The sequence below is a fragment of the Stegodyphus dumicola genome, chromosome 4, assembly GCF_044657685.1.
Source record: "Stegodyphus dumicola isolate Sdum_Otavi_A_Nest chromosome 4, ASM4465768v1".
Taxonomy (NCBI): Eukaryota; Metazoa; Arthropoda; class Arachnida; order Araneae; family Eresidae; genus Stegodyphus; species Stegodyphus dumicola.
The window spans coordinates 106,212,465-106,232,901 of NC_140771.1; the positions used below are offsets into that span (position 1 = coordinate 106,212,465).

A 20,437-nucleotide genomic window follows, 5' to 3' on the forward strand; every position below is an offset into this window, starting at 1 on the left:
GCGTGTAAAACTCCCCCCCCCGAATGGTCGAAATAGTATTCTTTCTATAGACAACAAACTACTCAAAGCCATCTTGCACACCATGCTATGTTATGGCTGCCTGGATGTAGTCAAGCTGTACTAATCGAAAGCTATTACAGACTGCACTAAATATTGTTCTTTGATAAATATGCAACGTACCTTGGTATATTCGTAACAATTAAATATCGATACATGAAAAATTTAGAGTTGCACTGCTTAGAAATATACACCATATCAAAAAATCGCCTGAAAAAATCTTCTGTAATTAATAATGAATGTATTAGCAATGATGTATATGATGCTCGTAATGGGAGATCCTTAATGTAAACATGATTTAAAAGCAACAATTCTTAGCTGTTTTGCTTGCTTTTACTACTCCTGTCTACATCAATATGTAAATACTGGGAAAGTTCTAAATTTTTTTGGGGGGTGGGGCAATCGACATTTTTTGAACTGGTACTATTCGGAAAAAAAGTGTTCGACAGGGATTGTGCCCCGTGCTCAGGCACTCTGGTGACTGCCCCATTCCTGTATTAGCTTCGTAATGAAGACAGTTTTGAAGTAGATAGATAAAACTGACAATTATTATTTTTTTATACTATAAAAATAAATTCAAGCAATGGTCAAATAAGTACAATCTCTTTATTATTCACATATCACTGAAGACGAAAGAGCAAGTAAATACAGAATAGGTATCAGTTTATAGATAATAAGATAAACTAAAACCATTTTAAGTTAGACTATAAGGTATTTCTCTCACTTCCCTAGCGTGCCTTCGAGGTGTAACGGTATTACAGAGGTCCGTGGTTCGATTCCCGGCGAAGGCGTTTGCTAATTTTTCATCTCTCTGGCTTAAAAAAAAAAAAAAAAAAAAAAAAAAAAAAAACACCTAATGTATTACAAGTGGCGCCTGAACTAAAAGGGTTGTGGATGATGATTCTCCGCACCCAGGATTTGGCGACTAGGTCCCCTAAAACTCTAGTCACCCTTCAAGAAGGGGAGTATATAATGAATTTCTCTCACTTCCCTAGCGTACCTTCGTGGTGTAACGGTAGCACGCTGGGCCGGTATTCCAGAGGTCCGTGGTTCGATTCCCGGCGAAGGCGTTTGCTAATTTTTCATCTCTCTGGCTTCCAAAATTCTCTGGCTATCCTAATGTCTCTACAAGACTAGGAAGAATTATTTTACTAAAGGTCTTTTCAACCCTTGGTTATTCAGAGACTTCTTCTCAGGTAGTATTATCGTACTGATACTACTAATTGGGAAAGAAATGGTTTGTACTGTTCTGTTATCGGGACCGGGTCCAGAAATATACGTATGTATGCATGTATGAATGAATGGATGGATGTGTTCATATATGTATGCATATTTGTACATACATATGTGTCTGTGTGTGTATACATACATATATGCACATACATCCATATACATGTGCAAACATACACACATTTCTGAATCTGGTCCTGATAACAGAAGAATACTACATAGTGACTATGTTGCAATTGGATAAAAACATAAAATATTTATTCGTAAGTATACTATTTTGTATATATATTTAACGTTATCCTTGATATTTGATATCATTAGTTACATCAAAAAGAGAGATGCCTCTAATTAAATATTAAATCATGTCGCTGGCTTTAGAACGTCAAAAGAAAAATTTCTTAAGCGTTGAAAAAAATTTTAAATAATAACTGCTAAGTGCATTGTATTATACGCGTATTATACGTGAAGCCTCAGCAGTTTTGTTTAAAATGTATGTCTTTATGAGTACATTTAAGATGCAAAAAAAGAACTTTGATATGAATAAAGACAGAATGCTACTACATAATCAATATGTAAACATATTTCAACTCCTGGTATGTTTATTTGAAGTTTTGTATTTGCTAAAAGAAAAAAAAAAAAAAATGAAATAGCAAAAGATTTTATGAAATCATGATTATTTTTTTATATTTTCTATCATAAACAATTCAGTTTTCAATGAATAAATACAGTCCATTTTCGTTTCTGATATTCATATCTGTTTCAGTCAATTTCATAATACACTCAGCCATAAACATCAAAATATGACCATGGTTATTAAACTTCTTATACTTTTAACTCGTGAGGCGTGTCGTTCTTGAAGCATTTGATGAAGGCCCATAGGAAACCTGTTAGAGAAAATAGTTTGATAGTGTATTGTTGTTAGATTCTGCATTAAAGAATCACAGATCACAAAATGTATGGAAACAATGTAACATATGTAAAGATATTAAAAATAAATTCTTTTACCAAGAATTAATATTTTTAAACTTAATTATCTTTAATTAAGTTACCAAGAATTAATATTTTTATCTGGAAACATATCATTCCCCGTATAACTATACATTTTCAAAATCTTCAGACACCTTATATACGTAACTTAAACCGTTTTTTATCATCAGTTTTGTACGGAAATTGAGCTTATCCCGTTACTTTGAGTTTATTTTCTTACACTATTATTTTCCTTTAGAATAAACCCATTCAATTTCCATAATCGGTCCTTCCAAAAGCTTTTGAATCAGTGTTAGAATTTTGCCTCCCTTATTTTCGCCCTGTCCATAGTATCTTATCAGTTTCAGATAATACCATTTTAAAGAAAGAAATCTAGTTATGGCTTTTACTGTTGTTCCGTCTTGGTATTCTTTAGCATCGACAACCAGATTATTCCATTTCTTACAACTTAACTGAAATTTTACAAATCATTTTAGAAATAGACTTGCGGTGCACACACATGTGGCATTCAACAAGAATTCTGATGATTTGTTTCTTCGTTTAGATAGTAAACCTGGCAAAGAAATATTCATTCAATAATACAGGGTGAGCACAAAAATGGTCCCTGATTTAAGGTGTCATAAAATTAAATTACTTGAATGTATATCCACGACTCAGTTGACTCAAAGAATTTTCATTCCTTTCCTTTACAGAATCGCTAGGTAGAATTTCAAATACTAGAGGGCAGTGACGTCGAAAATGGGGTTCACCCTAAAATAGTTGAGTGTTACAAGTGCCGAAAACAAGCAGTGTTGTAAGAGTGCAGCCTGAGTTCAAACGAAACTTTGATGTTGATCCGTCTACACACAAATGCATTTTAAAGTAGCATAAAACATTTCGTGAGGGAATGTGCATTTGCTATAAAAGAAAGGGACGTTGTGGCAGACCTTTCATCTCGGAGAAAACTGTGAAGCGCGTGAGAGAAGCTTTTGTATGCAGTCCGAAGAAGTCACCACGCAAAGCTAGCAGATATTTGTAGGTGCCACAAACTACATTAAGCAAGATCTTACGCAAGCGTATGGAGTTTCACCTGTACCGGGTACAGTTGGATCAGAAGTCACTTACCAAAAGGTAAAGTGACATGAGCTTTGCGGCACTATCCAAACTTTAATAGAGGGCGATGAAACCCTTCTCACGAAGATAATTTTCAGCGATGACGCGACCTTCCGTTTAAGTCGGCGTCATCGCTGCGATGCACAATGTTAGGATCTAAGGAATCAAACATCCGCATGCCACTCTAAATATGGAATGTGACTCTTCTGAAATAAATGTGTTTTGTGCTGTATCACAGCGTCGGGTGTATGGTCCATTCATTTTTTCAGGAATAAACAATTGCAGGTAAAAGTTACTTACCATTGCTACGCGGCTGGTTGATTCTCAGCTTACTGCAGAAAGAGATGACTATATTCTACAACTTAACGGAGCGTTGCCACGCTTGCATCATGCTGCACGCAAGTTTCTAAACGAGAATCTTCCAAACCAATGCATAAGCCACTCTAAACTCAATGACCAATTTGTATGCAAGTGGCCCCCCAAGATCACCGGATCTAACTGTTTGTGACTTTTATCTGTGGGGAGTTTGTGATGGACCAAGTACATGTACCTCCACTACTCGCAACTCTGAATGATCGTCAAGAACGCATCAGTGCTGCTATCAATTCCATTACACCGGATCTGCTTCAATACGTATGGTTGGAGTTGGATTACTGAACAGATATTTCTCACATAACAGATGGAAAGCACGTCTAGTCTCTGATTCGAATCCATACCACCAGAAAGTTCAGAAGTTTATGTAACGATGTTAAGAATCTGGCAAGGTAGTCCTTTCGGTATTAAAGTTATACTTTTTCGAAACAGGAGTGTTTTTGTGCTTACTCTGTATATAGGATAGAACTTTAATAGTTGAATTGCGTAAATAGTATACAAGTTATTGCATGAATTTTCAATAACCCTTACATTATTTTTAGAATCTGAAATTTGGCAAATGTGTCTGGGCGTATATTTGTCCCCTTTCTCTTTTATAAGATCTGCAAAAGGTATAGGCAACCGTTGTTCACAAAATATCTAAATTTAATATAGTAAATTTGCATTCAGAAAGTAGTTCACATTTAAATGTGTATGATGAAATGAGAACTAACGTAAATAGCGACATAATGCAAAGTTATGGTTCGAGATAAAATGCAAATAACACAAAATGAAACATCTGATATTCTTTTTGGCAGTGATTTATTCATTTGAATATGGTATTAATTGTATTAAAATGGCAGAGAAAGAGAAAGAATGTTACCATTTCTGTGGGAGTAACGTGATCTGCATTTGGTGGCACTCCAAATCCTGCAGTATAATTTGGCGTCGGATTTGGTGATGTAAGAGCATATGGATGATGAGAAAATTTATCGATAGAACTGTCTCCTAGTGGTGTTGTGCCATTACTTTGCAGCATCACACCTATCTATATCAAGAATCAGTAAACAAGATTTTTAATATTTAATAAATACCATCATTGGAGCAAAATATGTAAAAAATAGATTGGAAGAAAAACAAGAAAACTTTTTTAGAGCTTTACCGTTAGCTTTATAAAATTTCTTATCTTGAAATGTTCCAATAGAATATTTCATGACTTCCTTTCATTTTGAATATTTTAATAAATTAAAAAATTTTTAAAAAATTGACTAATATTTGCTTAAACCTTCAGTTGGAATGAATTCTTTAATCAATAATGCAATATTCAAGAATTTATAGACTTGTATATATAGCAAAAGTTACTGTCGCTGTAAATTTTTCCCGTTAAATCCTATGTAATATATCTGACTTCGAATCTAAAATTTTCTGAAGAACACAAAAACCTTCTCTAAAACTTAAAGGTTTTATTTAACTGGAACTTCAAAATGATGAAAAATTTAACATCATAAATGAAAACTTAACATCTTAGGTGGAAACATTCAAAGTGCTTTAAACTATCAGCTATGCCGGCACGGTGAAGAACACTTTCTTTAAAAAGACAAAATCCATCTAGCCCTTTCGGCATATATCTCCATTCGATGGATTCAGACTTCAGCTCCTACGTGTTTTGGACTGGAACTACGTGCTAGTCCAGCTCCTACGTGCCGGACTGGAACTGGAACAGGACTGGATCAGGACCGGAAGAGGACTGGAACCGGAACAAGCCGGGAACCGGAAGAGGACTGGAACTGGAACAAGACGGGAACCGGAACAGGACGGGAACCGGAACAGGACTGGAACCGGAACAGGACTGGAACCGGAACAGGACGGAAACCGGAACCTATCATCCCCTGGCTTCTCTCCCGAGCAGGTCTACTCTGGCTCGAACTGAAAATGAACTGCACCGCTACCAAGAAAAGCACCTCCTTTTATTGACGGCGGTTGCCGTTACTACAGGCGATTATGCAAATATTTAACATCCTTCCACCTAAGGGAAAAAAAAGTGAACTTTCACAACAAAGTAAAACAATGCTAAAGAGCCTTAATATGCCAGTCTGTCCGGCGGAGTTACAGTTCTACCAGATCGTGTTACAAGTCTCGCAGATTTATCATCTACGCTGAGTTTAAGTTCAGACAACGAATCTTGTTTTTCATTCTGCAGCTTCACGGGTACATCATTTTGCGTTACCTCTAAAGGATACAGAGTTCGAACTGCTCTAAGCAAAATTCCATTTCGGGTCTTTACTCTTGCAAGCCGATTTATTCCATTAGGTCCTGGAAGTAGTTCTATGACACGACAAAGTTGCCAAAAAAGTCTTTAGTCACTACTACCGATCAAAACAATATCATCCAATTTAATAGTAACTTTCCTTTCAGCTCTTTTATGCGAAACCTTGAGAATTCCCAAATATTCTTTACGAAACCTATTTTTAAATGCTTCTCGTACAGTTTGAATATACTGAAATCTTCTTTGTAAATTACTTGATTTAATACCGTATTTTATATCCCGCAAACTACTAGTTCTAATTTCTTTTAAAAAGTCGGCAGGAGTTAAAGCTTTAAATTCAGGATCGGAAGGAATTACTGTCAACGGTCGGTCATTAATCGCTTCACAGTCACACAGTATCGTGTACATTTCTTCATAATTTAAACAAGCATGTTTAAGAACTTTTTAAGGACTTGCTTCATCATTCCGATAAGACGTTCCCACCAACCACCCCACAATGGAGCATCAGGGGGAATAAACTTCCATATTATTCGCTCATTGGCTGCCTGCCGATTAATTTGTTCAAAATCTATTAATATGAATGCATTTGAAGCTCCTACGAAATTAGTTCCATTATCACTGTACACAGTTGTGGGTTTACCTCTTCGCGACACGAACCGATGAAAAGCATGAAGAAACACTTCTGTAGATAGAGAAGCAATTCCAAATGGACCGCTCTATAAACGGCGCATGTAGAAACACAAATCCATGCCTTTTCTTTGTTTCTCAACAATAAAGGACCACAAAGGTCTATACCCGTTACTTGAAATACTGCTGAATCATTTACTCGCTCTATTGGCGGTGGGGCTGATATGTGGTCAACAGGTACAGCAGAATATCTCTTGTAAGTAATGCATTTACTTAAAACAGAACGCACAGTTCTTCTGCCAGATAACAACCAAAACCTTTCCCTTAAGATATTCAGTATATATTGTACACCCGCATGTCCTTTCATTTATGTTCTTCCATAATTAAATTTCTAACTAACGGATGTTCTTCTGGTAATATTATAGGTGTTCTAAACTCTAACGTATCATCTCTTCGAAACGCACCAGTTTTAATTCTTAGAATTCCCGCATCATAAAATGAACTAAGAGTTCGTAAGCGTGCGTCTTCTATATCCTGAAACGATTCCGATTGAATCAAGCGAATAATAACCTTTTCTGCAAAATCAATTTCATCAACAGTGAGTTCACCTTCCCTTTTTTCTTATTTCTGCAATTAAAGAAAAATATTTGAATCCAACCAACAACTCTAACTCTTTTTCGATAACTAGAAAATCGCTCACTCAAACTAAACCTTTCAGTAGACACTAGAGATGAAACCACTGCCTTTTTTTTCTCGCTGGCTATTTCCGCTTCATCAGTTATGAATTCGGCACTCGGCCAATTTTCTTGGGATTTTGAAAGCCAGCTCGAAACCTCCCACCATTTTGACCGGGAGAGTTGGCGAACTGAACACCCTCTACTTGGAAGATCTGCAGGGTTAAGGTGACCAGGTATATGCCTCCAATCCTCCACACGTATCAAAAGCCTTATTTCCTGTACTCTATTTTGTACAAATGTCCCCCATGGTTCTTCCCTTTTTATCCATGCAAGGACAGTAGTTGAAACTGTCCAGAAAAATGTACTTCTGGCCTCAAAGTCTTTTAGAACGTCTACAGCAAGACGAGATGCAATAGTTGCTGCTAACAATTCTAATCTTACAATAGTCGTTTCCTTTTTACCACAAGGGGAAACTAGACCTAGCCTGAAACAACTGGACTTTAACTGATTCAGTTTCTTTTACACGAATGAAAACTACTGCCGCATACGCTGCTTGACTGGCGTCACAGAAAACATGTATTGAACACTATTTTGGCTGATATCGTATCCACCTTGGAATTTTAATGTTTTTCAAAAGAAAAATGTCTTTTACCCATTTCAAAAATTTATTTTTAATTTCAGTGTCAACTTCTTCGTCCCATTTTACTTTTGTTCGTCCCATTTTACTTCGTCTCATTTTACTTTTGTTTCCCATGTACGCTGTAATAACATCTTGGGTAATATAAGGACTGGAGATGTTATATCGATGGGATCAAATACTTTATAGGCTATTGCCAAAATACTTCTTTTCGTGACTTTCTCGAAACAAAGATTTTGCAAATTAGCAATATTTATTTGAAGAGTATCGCCTTGTCTTTCCCATAACAAACCTAACATATTCACAACAGTTTCTGTTTCTAAACTACTGTCGGTATATTCCCAACCCCGTAATTCAAATTTTCGTTCTGCCATAACATCTGAAGATACTTTCATGAAGCGCTGTAATTCATCTTCACTTCCGACACATGTTACACAGTTATCAACATAGAAATTATTCATTAATTTAACAATAATGTCGGAAGGATATTTTACATCTGAATCATTTTTCTCTAAAATTGAATTTAAGTGATATTGAATAACAGCTCCAAGTAAAAATGGACTACTGGTTACACCAAATACGACTCGACAATGACGAAAATGCTTCAAGCCATCTTCACTCTTTATCCAAAGAAATCGGAGGAAGTTTCTGTCACTAGAATTCAGGCCAATTTGTAAAAAGGCCTTACGAATATCAGAAATCACCCCTATTTTTTCTTGGCGAAATCTATTTAAGATTGTAGTAATAAATGCAATAAAGTTTAATCCTTTTTCAAGACAATCGTTGAGACTCGCAGAACCCTTTTAGACGAAGCGTCAAATACTGGCCGTAACTTCGTAATACTATGTTCCTTAACAACATGTCTATGTGGCAAATAATGATGGGGTAAATCTAATTCATTTACAGGTACTTCCTCTATTATGCACTCTTTGAGCCATTCTTGGAATACATTTTCATACTCTTGGCGAAGATTATCAAGTTCAAGTTGCCTAATCGTACCGTCAACCTTTTAAGTGATAACTCAAAATTATCCGACAGGGAAGGGTGCCCTTCCAACCAAGGCAAAGACACTACAAAGCGGTCATCTTCTATTTTTACAGTATCAAGAAAATGTTGCCTGGTAGCCTCATACAATTCCAATTTACTCTTTTGTTCGGATGGGTCCGTAATACCAAGCGAGTCGAGGGCCCATAAATCAGAAATACAAGCCTCTTTAAGAACGTTGAACCTTCATTATTCAACTCCCCGGTTTTTCCCATAACCGTCCGTCCTAACTTTGTCTCAATAGCTACAAGACCGTTTGAAATTTGTTTACGATTTCCCGTTAATAATCGTCCTGCAAAATCGGCTCCTATTAAAATTTCTATAGGTCCTTCTAAACGATCTGTTAAACTTATTCCACAGTCAGCAAGCTCTTTAAGCCATATTCCTTTCCAATAGAAGGTATATTATTACAAATAACAGGCTGACTTAACGTATCAAAATTACAGCTGTACGAGCCAGACGTATTAAATGAATTTTGTAAACTTTATGTTCACACAAACTGGTCGTTGTACCGCCAAATAATGCGTGGCTAAGGTATTCCTTTACCGTATACCTATAACCCATATCTTGAGCTGTGCTTTGCAAAATATACGACCTTTGAGAACCAGTATCAATTATAGCTCGAGCCGAACGAGATTTTTTATCTTCTTTAATTACTCTTATTGTTTGCAGCAAAACTTTAGGAGACCTTGAAGAAATGTTGGCGAGTGTTTCAGCCTGATTTAGAGGCTGTTCCGTTGCCCTTGTCTCACTCATTTGTGAATGGCCTTTACATAGAAAAATATGATGCCTTTTACCACATGTAAAACAAACTGTTTTTAATACACACCTCCTGACAGAATGTCCAGATTTCAGACACAGGTAACAAGAGCGTGTCCTTAGGACCAAAACTTCTCTTTCCGACAACGATAAGTTACGCGCCTGAAAACATTCCGTAGAACCATGATTTATACTGGAACAAAATATGCAGCATTTTCAAACTTCATGAGAAGAAGTAAACAGTTCAGCTGCCGTAGGTTTTAAGTGAGGTTCTCTTATCTTTAAACCCGAATTTCCTTATTACCTTTCTTATTACCGTGAGCCAATCGATCGAAAACATTGAAAGATTTAGCTGCTAAAGAAATTCTTTCCTCACTTTCAACTTCACCGCGCAAGAAACATAAAAGGCGCTCAAGGTCAGATTCCCTTTCTCTTAACTCTGGCGTTTTCGCCGGTTAAACTTTCTGATCCTTTACGCGAAAACCTAAGTCTCTCCCACGTTTTTAAAACTTCATTCGGCAATGCTGATTTTACCAATGGGTATAATATCGCTCAATATTTGCCTCTATTTATTCCCAATATCTCCAAGGCTCTTAGATTAGATTCAAATTCATCGTATAGTTTCCGCAAAGAGTGTGTACTTTGTTTTTGAATAACAAGGGTTAACAAATCACGAATATAAATCTCCGTTAGTAATTCTTTGTTACCAAAACGCGTTTGCAATGCTTCAATTGCGCTCCTGTAACTATCGCCAGTTGGCGGAGAGCATTTAACTATTTCCTCTGCGGGAGAATTCTTCTCCATAGCCTGTGCCAAGTAAGCAAATTTATCATTATTGTCTAGTGTAGGATCTTTATCAATCTTTTGGAATTGCCCCCAAAATCCTAGCCATTTCTTCACGTTACCATCAAAGATAGGCAATTTAATCTTCGGATAATGTTAATATTTTATTCTGAACAAAGGACGGATCAATTAAAGTTACATTCGGGGTACTAGAGGTGAGATCCTTTAGTTTACTTTCCATAAGTCTCCACCTATCAAAATATAATTCAGATTCATCTATTTCCTTAATAAGTAAAGTCTCATCTGTAATTTCTTTAAACATTAATTTTCGTATTTTCATTTCAGTATCAAACAAAACTTTTGCATTCTCGGCAATAACTTTTATTTTAATTAATTTTTCTTCCTGATTAAATTTAGTTTCTTCATTGTCAAATTCATTACACGCTTTACTAAATAGTCTTCTGTATTGAGTTCGTGCTAGGCTTCCATGATTCAAAATAAAAAAAGTCGCTTACCTTGCAGACAATGTCCTGTCGCTTGGCGCCAAATGTTTATTTTTCCCGTTAAATTCTATGTGATATATCTGACTTCGAATCTAAAATTTTTTGAAGAACACAAAACCTTGTCTAAAACTTAAAGGTTTTATTTAACTGGAACTTCAAAATGATGGAAAACTTAACATCATAAACGAAAACTTGGCATCTTAGGTGGAAACATTCAAAATGCTTTAAACTATCAGCTATGCCGGCACGGTGAAGAACACTTTCTTTAAAAAGACAAAATCCACCTAACCCTTTCGGCATATATCTCCATTCGCTTGGATTCAGACTTCAGCTCCTACGTGTTTTGGACTTAAAAGGCCCGACTGGAACCGGAACAGGACGGGAACCGGAACAAGACTGGAACCGGAACCTATCATCCCCTGGCTTCTCTCCCGGGCAGGTCTATTCTGGCTAGAACTGAAAATGAACTGCACCGCTACCAAGGAAAGCACCTGCTTTTATTGACGGCGGTTGCCGTTACTACAGGCGATTATGTAAATATTTAACAGTCACCTTTGGCTTTAAAATAATATTCCAGCACATATCTACAAAGTAAACTCAAGTAGTTAACTATGTAAGATTTTGATTTTCATTTTAACTAACAATTATTTGCTTCACTTTGAATTCGCCTTTAACACAGATCAACCATTTGCTGCAAACTGGTAGTCCGAACCTCAAGACAGGACTTTCTACCTCATTTCTCAAATACTATGATGAAATTGAAGAGAGTAGAGATGTTAAAATTCTTCAAATTGAAAATGGAACTCCATTCACAGCATAACCACATTGATTAATAAATAGTATATATGTACTCTCTAGGTAAAATATCTAGTTTAAAATCAACATGACAAACTTTTCTATAATAGAAAGGGGGAAATAAATAAAAATTAAAAAAGGACAAAGTAGATGTGTACATTAATTACCTAAATGCATCCAGAAATCATACATTTTAAATTTCACACCGCAGTTTATTTAATTATCAACTCAAACTAATTAATTTATCAACTAAATTGATATACGACTGAATTTAAAATATATTGTTAAGCTTTTTGTATTTATTTAGCTATTTGAGTAGAATTTGTAGTTAAAATTGTTTTATATTCCCGTGCAATGCAGCACGAGACTTATTTGAAGATAAAGCTACGTCGGAAAAATTAAAATACAAGAGCAGGCGCATTTAACATTTTAATAAATAGATATCTCGTAATTGTACTCTTTTGCTATCCAGAAAAATCGAGAAAATATCAGAATATTCTAGTGTTTGATTAAAAAGCTTATAAAAGCCTAAGGAAAACATCTCAATTCAGCTACTTACAAAGTTGTTTACTTAGTTCTTGTGATTGATTGTAGCGAATTCGCGGTGAGATCGGATTAGCTTTCTCTGAGTTTTTTAATTTGAGTTCTATTTATATTTCAGTAGTTTAAAACATAACTACTGTGAGATATTGCGATATTGTACGAATATCTGTGAGAGGAAATTTCAGCATTTTGTTTCATTTGTTGTGATAAGAATAAATTTTATTCACTTTTCATCGGACATCTGCATTCAATTCATTACGAACCCGTACGCACGCAACAATATTGCCCGTCTATTCTTTGAATAAAAAATGTTTTTTTCCTTACCTGTGAAGTTCGCACATGATATGGAAAGTTTTTATTTGCTTTCGATGGTCTAGTAAGAATCTGAAAAAATGAAACAAATAAAATTTAAATGCTAAACCAAATATTTTATTTTCTGACAGATGCCATTAATGATATTACTTTTTTAGATTTTACTTTAGATCACGCTGAAGAGTTTAAGAATAAAACTTACAAAAAATGTGAGATGTGCAATGATTGATATGAATAATTCTACGGTGTTGAGAAGCTTTTCTCTGACCCATTTTGGCACTATAAAAGTAGAGATTAATATAACGACAGGGGCAGAAAGAAACCTGAAATAAAATATTTAAGAACAAGTTAACGATGATCTAACCTCCGGTATATTACGTATATATATATAAAGTAAGAAATTTAGAACACATATATATATATTAGACTACTATTATAACTAGCATAAATGCTAATTGCAAACGCGTTTTATATTATAATGTAGTAATTTTTGTAATACAATACAAAGCCCAAGATTCAGATTCATCGGGACTTCGGCGATTCCGGATTATCAGTTTAAGTTTATTAAGATGACGTGTAGACACTGAAATATTGAAGTTTCACTGTGTATATCTTAGTCTTGTATAGAATATGAATGTGTCTTTTTCTTTACGGCCCTAGCTGGTTTTTAACCTCTCCTTTCCTTATAAACTTATTTGCAAATTTGCAGCTCCACGCGCAATTTTGACCGACTAGGTCTCCCGTTTTTGGGATTTACTACTTTTTTTACTTTTACAATTACATTTTTAGCAGCTTCACGCGCAAAAAGTTTCTTTGGTTTTACTAGAATTCTAGCAAATGGAAATTCTACAGCTTTAGCTGTGGGGACATTTTCACCAGTAATAATTCCGCATTAGGTTAGTCTTCCTATCAAAAAACACTGGAAAGCAGGCTAGCTCTCTCTTTATTTTCATGATTTGACATTGTTTTATATGTAATATCAGGAATTAGGAAGTTCAAATGTTCTTTACGGGCCTAGCTGGTTTTTAACCTCTCCTTTTCTTATAAGTTTTATATATCTTGTATACAGTTACTATTTATATCAGATAGAAGAATGCTAACACACGCAACTGGTGCGGCCGCAATTGAGTGTCAGGACTTAGGGATTGACAAAGTTTTAGAGTTTAGAAGAGACAAAGCAACAAAAACTAGGGTTGGTTGAATTTATAGAACTTAGAAGAGTCACTAGACTTAGAACTTAGAAGTAGTAGAATTAAAGGCGAAATTTTTAGAATTTAGGGAGCAGTACAGAATTTAAGGGGTTCAGGAATTTTAGACTTGAGTAAAATTTAAGACCCTCAGAGATTGCACAAGGCAAAATGAGTACCGCCACCTCCCCTCCCGCAGCTGCTCCATGGAGGTAGGAAGTAAGCCATGAGCCGCGCAATAGTCCAAACATGGAGGTAGGAAGTAAGAAGGAGTCGCCCTAAACAAGTTTCTCCGTACCCTGCTCTGAAGCACCGGCGATCCCTACGTGGTGACCAAAACATTGGGTCATTTACCATTGAGTTCTATGGGATTTGACGCGTTCGGGTGTAAATATTTTGTAATTACGTCGCAAATATACATATAAATGTATATATTTTCTTTTTCTACAACACTTCAGAGTCCTAAGTATGTGAAAACAACATATTTTTAAACAACATTTCATTCTGAACGGAATTAAATGCTATACTTTTCACAGGACAGTTTTCTCAGAATGGTTTAATTTGAATGAAATATTTTCACAAGTTTTCGTTAATTACATTAGAAAAAAAAAATTAAGGTAATTCGGTTTTATTCGGTTAAGGTACAAAAATTAAGATCAAAGTTTATTGTATTATTAATATTAAAATTATGCATTATTTCTTTTCTATTTATAGAGCTTCTTCCTAAAATACTTTCTTAAATATGACATGATTTTTTGGCTTCTTTTAAATCGAAAAATGTAAGTCAATTTATAATTAATGCTCTATTCGGTTCATTTTAAATTAGAGAATTATTAGGAATTAAATAGTATTTGACTTTCTCTGAACATTTCTGAAAGGGAATAAAATAAGTTTTTTTTTTTTTTTTTTTAAGTATTATTTAAAACTTGTAACTGAGTTATTATAAAATGTAAAGTGAATAATTCTTTTAATTATACTTATCAGATTTTTTTTTTTTTTACCCTTCATTTCAACAATACATATTCCAAAACTCTTTATTACGTTCTTAAGTGCGCATCTCATATCATTTGCTTTACAATACCTTTTAACAGATTGCTTTCCAATACGAACAATTCTTGCTTAAATAGTCAACAGGATAGTCAACAGAATATTTGTCAACAGGATTTCAATTTATGTTTACAATTCAATATTAAGGTTATTATATATTTAGATAACATTTATAATCATTATAAATTAGATACATTTAATCATTAGATTTCTTCACAGTACTTTCACAGTTGTTTATAAGTGAATAAATTCTTCATTTCAAATACATTTATAAATAATTTAATGAATATTTAAGTATTTTGTCAAAGGCAGATACATGCTTTTTGCAAGCACATGCATAAATACCCATACATATTTCCTATTTATCATTTCCGGCATGTGCAAATCTTTAATTTCTGTGCATTCACTATATTTTTCGTGTAAAGTAATTTACACTAATTTAGCATAGACCCGAAAGTTTTACATAAAAAATATATATGAATATAATTTGAGTGAAAATTAAAAGTATTATTTTTAATACCCACTCAAAGGTCAGTTTTTCTTCAAAATTCCTCCACAATGGCATCTCTCTCTTTAGGCAGATAGCCCTTGCATGCGTTACTCTATTTAATAAAAACTTAATCTGACCTATGTGCCTAATTACAAATATTTTAACATACATAATTTTATATTTACATTTAGCCATCAAGTTTCAAACTTTTCAAATCTTCTAGAAAATAAATTTTGGCAGATCTCTTTTAGCAATTTTCTTAAAATCTATATTTTTGTAGTGCAACAGCTTAGAATTTTATAAAACAAATTCATAATCAAAATCGCTGTTGTTAGTTATCGAAAAATAACCAAGATGTGATTTTTGCGTAAATGTCAGTAAACTATACAAATTGCTATTATCCATTACACTATGAATGTTTCTTTCATGCGAGAGTGTCCCTTTTTCGATTTCTATGGAACTGTCGTGTGTCGAAATACTATCAGAATCTTGTCAAGCGAGCTTCTGAATGTAAACAAACAACACCCCGTCTGGTGACCCAAGCTTCAAAGCAGTGCTTCACTTCTAGCGCGGAATGGCCCCTCCTCCCTTTCTTACCTCCATGAGTCGAAAGCGGGGGTAAACATTGGTACAGAGCCTATCAGTTCATTGTTATTGCCCAAGGTGCTTCTGTCCAGTACCTCCTACATACATGTATGTAGGAGGTATTGTTCTCTCTAGCCAGCAAGTGTGTAAAAGTGATATGCAGAAATCTCAGTTAATCCGAAATAAAATCGTATTTACGGCACACCCCAGACTTTGTAACGAGTAATTTTCTTTCTCTTTTTTTAATATTTTTATTTTAACGGACGTACATAATCCAAAATGATATAATATCTAGTCCATAGGTCTAGATATTATATCATTCCACATACTGTAAGTCAGTGGGAAATCAATTACGTACTAGACTTCATTTTACACAAAAATAAGTTTATGAAAGCAATTATGCAACAAAAATATTAGATCCCGATTTTTAAAATCGTAAATATTAGACCACGAATAGAATATTTAAAATTTCGAATAATAAATTAAGAATAATAATTAAGAATAATTTTTCTCTAAAAATAGATCATTAGCTAATGATCCATTTGTAGAGAAAAATTACTGTATGCTAGCATACAGTTTGCGCGTTATTAGATATATTTTTACTACATTGCACATGTAGAACATGTAGAAACTTTTAAAATGCTGAAGGGATTAATGGAAAAGTTTTTAGAATAGTGTGAAAAAAGTGAAATAATGTGAAAGATCAACATGAAACAGAAAATGCTAATGGCTGCGTTCAAGTTGATTCCAGAACTTAAGACTATGAAAAGTGAATAACAGGTTTATCCATCCAACTAATTAAAATATTTTAAGGACATTATTATAAAAAAATATACTTATTTAATATTTTTCATAAACTGGTTATGAATTTGAAATATATGCTTTACTTACGTTTTTAACTTAATCACGTAACCGCATCAACTGCGCACTGCAAGTTATGTCTATGGGCGCTGTGGTAAAGAAAAAGTACACAAAGACTACCATAAACAGAAAATATTTCGAAACCTTTGGCAATCGGTTATATCCATTTTATAAAATCTTGAAAATTAGGTTTTTAACTAAAACGCACCAGGTACAAAGAATTGCTATAAAGATATGTGGAATAGAATTTCATCGATTAGATCTATTCATGAAATCTTATTGCAGTGATATTCGTAAAAGAAATACGGAACTATCCTTGTACTAAAAAGCCCTTCCTTCTTTAATTGAAAAAATTTTAGCAACACGGACTTAATTTTTAAAACTGGAAGTACCAGAGTCCTACGGAAGTCTAACAGAAAATAAAAAATAAATAAATGGTAAAATAAAATAATATAAAATAAATAATAAAATAAAATAAAATAAAATAAAATAAATAATAAATTAAAAATGAAATAATCTAAAATAACTAATAAAATAAAATAATTAAATTAAAATCAAAATTTAATAAAATGTTGAAAGGTTACTATTATTATTTTAATTAACCAGTCATTAGGATTTAAATCCTTACTGTCGCTTCTTTCCATCTCCCTAGAAGAATGCAAATTTAGTTGGAAAGTGTTCAAGTAGAGTTTTTGGAATTGTAAGACGGAACGTGTTTCTGCCTCTCGACACCACGTTACTAGGTTTCGCTATGTCTGATAAGATCATAATTATTTTGCGTTGCGTTATAGTTGTCGGATTTAAATTCTTACGCTGGTGAAACATTTTGAGCCAACTTCATGTTAAATCAATTTGTGTAGTCTTTGGCTGTTAGTTTAACTTGAAATTGACTGTTACTTTAAGTTACCTCGCCACAAGTGGTGGCTGACTTTGTCAAGTTTAAGAAGTGTAAAGGAGTTTGTTTAAGGTATCCGACCTCGTTCGGGTACCGTTTTTTTAAAAATGGTTTTTATTTTAACTATAAACATATTAATTTGAAGATAAGCATATTAATGAGTGAAAACAATTTAAAATGTATTGATAAGTAATTTTAATTTTGAAAAATAATGAAAAAAAGGATAATTTTTTGTTTAAATTTTGCCTTTACGGCAACAACCACGGTGAGCAATGTATATATAAATATGCAGTTTTTTTAATTTGTATTTATATTTACACTTGTTTTGTATGCAATGAATCAAAATAATTAAGAAATATTCATATATTCCTGAGATATGTCAAAATGTATAGTATTTACTGTATATTTTCCTATTATTGCATCCAAAATCTAAAAATAAAAAGTAACAATTCAATTTCTAATTAATATTTCTAAAATCTTTTGCTTCAGAGCATGCATCAGATTATATGAAACATGCATAGAAAGTATCATTAAATTTTATCCATAAAATTTTGAGTTATGGCTGTTACCATTGGCAATATTTACAGAAAAAACATTTTTCAGAAAACAAGTTTAAAGTTTTCATAAAACAATTTCTTAGTGAAAGAAGCATCCCTGATGATTATAATTCCCCTGCTTTCTAACTTAACATCTTATTTTTCTTCCCACACTTTGCACCTTTTCTTTCGAACAAAGCGTAATTTTTTCTTTGGGTTTTTGTAAAACTTGTGGAATGCCACCAAAAGTCATGATTTTGCACTTTATCAAGTTTTCGAATTCCCTGCTCAGTATAAAATTCATGGCACATACCTAACCTTGAAAATGCTTCAAGCAAACCTATAAATCCATCATTAAATAACACAACACTTACATTTGCTCCAAACATTAATATTCGCAAGTTTATGAATGTTTCTTTCGGAACAATTTGCAATAAAATGCAATTAAAACGTTCCTTGATATTTTGAGTTTTGCCATGTAGACACTTTTTAATAACTCTTGTTTATGTAGTCAACTCCATATATGTAGGTTTAATTAAATTCAAAATATATATTGATATACCAGAGGTTTTTGCCTAATTTTTTTCTTTCTGATTTTTTTCCTGATTTCTGCAATCACACATTCATATTTCTGCAATCACACATTCATAGTTGCACCAATTCATTGATTATTGAGGAGAGCACTAGCTTCGAAGAAGAGCTACAATGGAACAAGCAGTTAGTACAACCTGCTGCATCTCAATTAAGTTTCAAACATGACTTCTAATTGCAATCCCTAATTCTGCAGTTTATCAATAAAAGAATCAGTCAGTTTACCTTTTCCTTTCAATTCAGGAGCGGAGTTTTTTACTTTTCGTAGTCCACTACCAACCCTTTTCTGTACATGTTCAATGCATTCCACTTTCTTGACCGAATCTTTACCATATATATCTTTCACAATTAAAAACCTCTTAGAATCCCCATCCTCGTAATACTCCGTGTGCTTCAGCTTTCGTAATGTAATAGATCATTCAAACAGGGAATAAGTACCATCTGCTTCCATACCCGAAGCTGCTTCTTTGTAATTTGCAGAACAATTATATTACGCTTTACATATGTCGTGCTGAAGATTGCATGCCATTCTGTTTATTTTGTTGCAAATGATGCAAAAATGTGACTTAGCTTTCAAATCAAGCACTTTGTCAACGCTAATCGACAAAGCAGCAACACATACATTCAACGTCGAATACCCTCTGCGCCAAACTAAATACGAAATTAAGGGAAAAACTAACACCAGATTCTTAAAATGTATTACAAAATATCTAAACTTAGTACGCAGGTTTATAATTTACAAAATCTTGACGATAAATAAAGTTTCTAAATAGGTATATCTATTTAAACGCTCACTTCCAGCCCAGAATATTGGAACTTCCGGTTTATTTAGTTACAGAAAAGTGCTTATAACTTCAGTTCTAATTAACCTATCAACAAGCAAAAACTTGTATTTGATAGCTAAAGATGTATTCTTTAAGATAATGTAATAAAGTAGAAATCGAAATTTTGACCGAAAATCGTCTTTTATACGAGGTCGGATACCTACATTTTCAAGACTCTGTTTCTATTCTAGGCACAGCGATAATTCGCTCTATGTCTGTTAGGAATTTGAAATTAGTTTATGCTACCAAAGAATACCAAAATCTATAATATAAAGAGATAAATAAAAATTAATGATAAATAGTTTAATAAAGTAAATTATATTGGACCTCGTCTTATTTGGGGTTCTGTCAGGAATTACGATTCGTTCAAAATCTTAGAAATAGATTTATCAGCCCTTAACTGAATTTAAGCCTTGGAATGCAGGGTATAATGTACTATTTCAAGGAACAGTCTGCAGTAGGAAGACAGTGTTGGATGTGCACGACCAGGGTAGTCATTTTTAGTACTTTCCAGAACGAAAAATTTACCCGTTTTCGTAAATTCATTGCACTTCTTGCAGAATGAGCTCTTGACATGTAATAAGGGCTTTTCTTTCTTTAAAAGTCTCAACCTCCATCAAAGATTTTGTTTCCCAGTGAACGAAATATGTAAGTCTCTCTTTAATCAGACTACATCGGATTTAAGATAATAAACAGAGAGCTTTGTTCTGTGGAACGTTTTTTATTGACGAACACCAAAGACGAAGGCTTACATATAT

At 33.8% G+C, this 20,437-nt stretch overlaps 1 protein-coding gene across 3 annotated transcripts in view; it reads right to left on the reverse strand.

The window, feature by feature from the left end:
- Positions 1–503: 503 nt before the first annotated feature.
- LOC118180330 (transmembrane protein 145-like) overlaps positions 504–20,437 on the reverse strand; it is a 107,924-nt gene continuing 87,990 nt past the window's right edge. For 2 of the 3 annotated variants that reach the window (XM_085815312.1, XM_085815311.1), the window contains 4 exons: positions 12,866–12,986; positions 12,676–12,735; positions 4,601–4,765; positions 505–2,171 (listed from right to left, as the gene is read on the reverse strand). In XM_085815312.1, coding sequence (XP_085671438.1) covers positions 2,118–2,171; positions 4,601–4,765; positions 12,676–12,735; positions 12,866–12,986 — 400 coding nt within the window. In that variant the 3' untranslated portion in view covers positions 505–2,117. Of the gene's footprint in view, positions 2,172–4,600; positions 4,766–12,675; positions 12,736–12,865; positions 12,987–20,437 lie in introns of all 3 variants that reach the window. The other variant, XM_085815313.1, reaches the window with a different exon arrangement.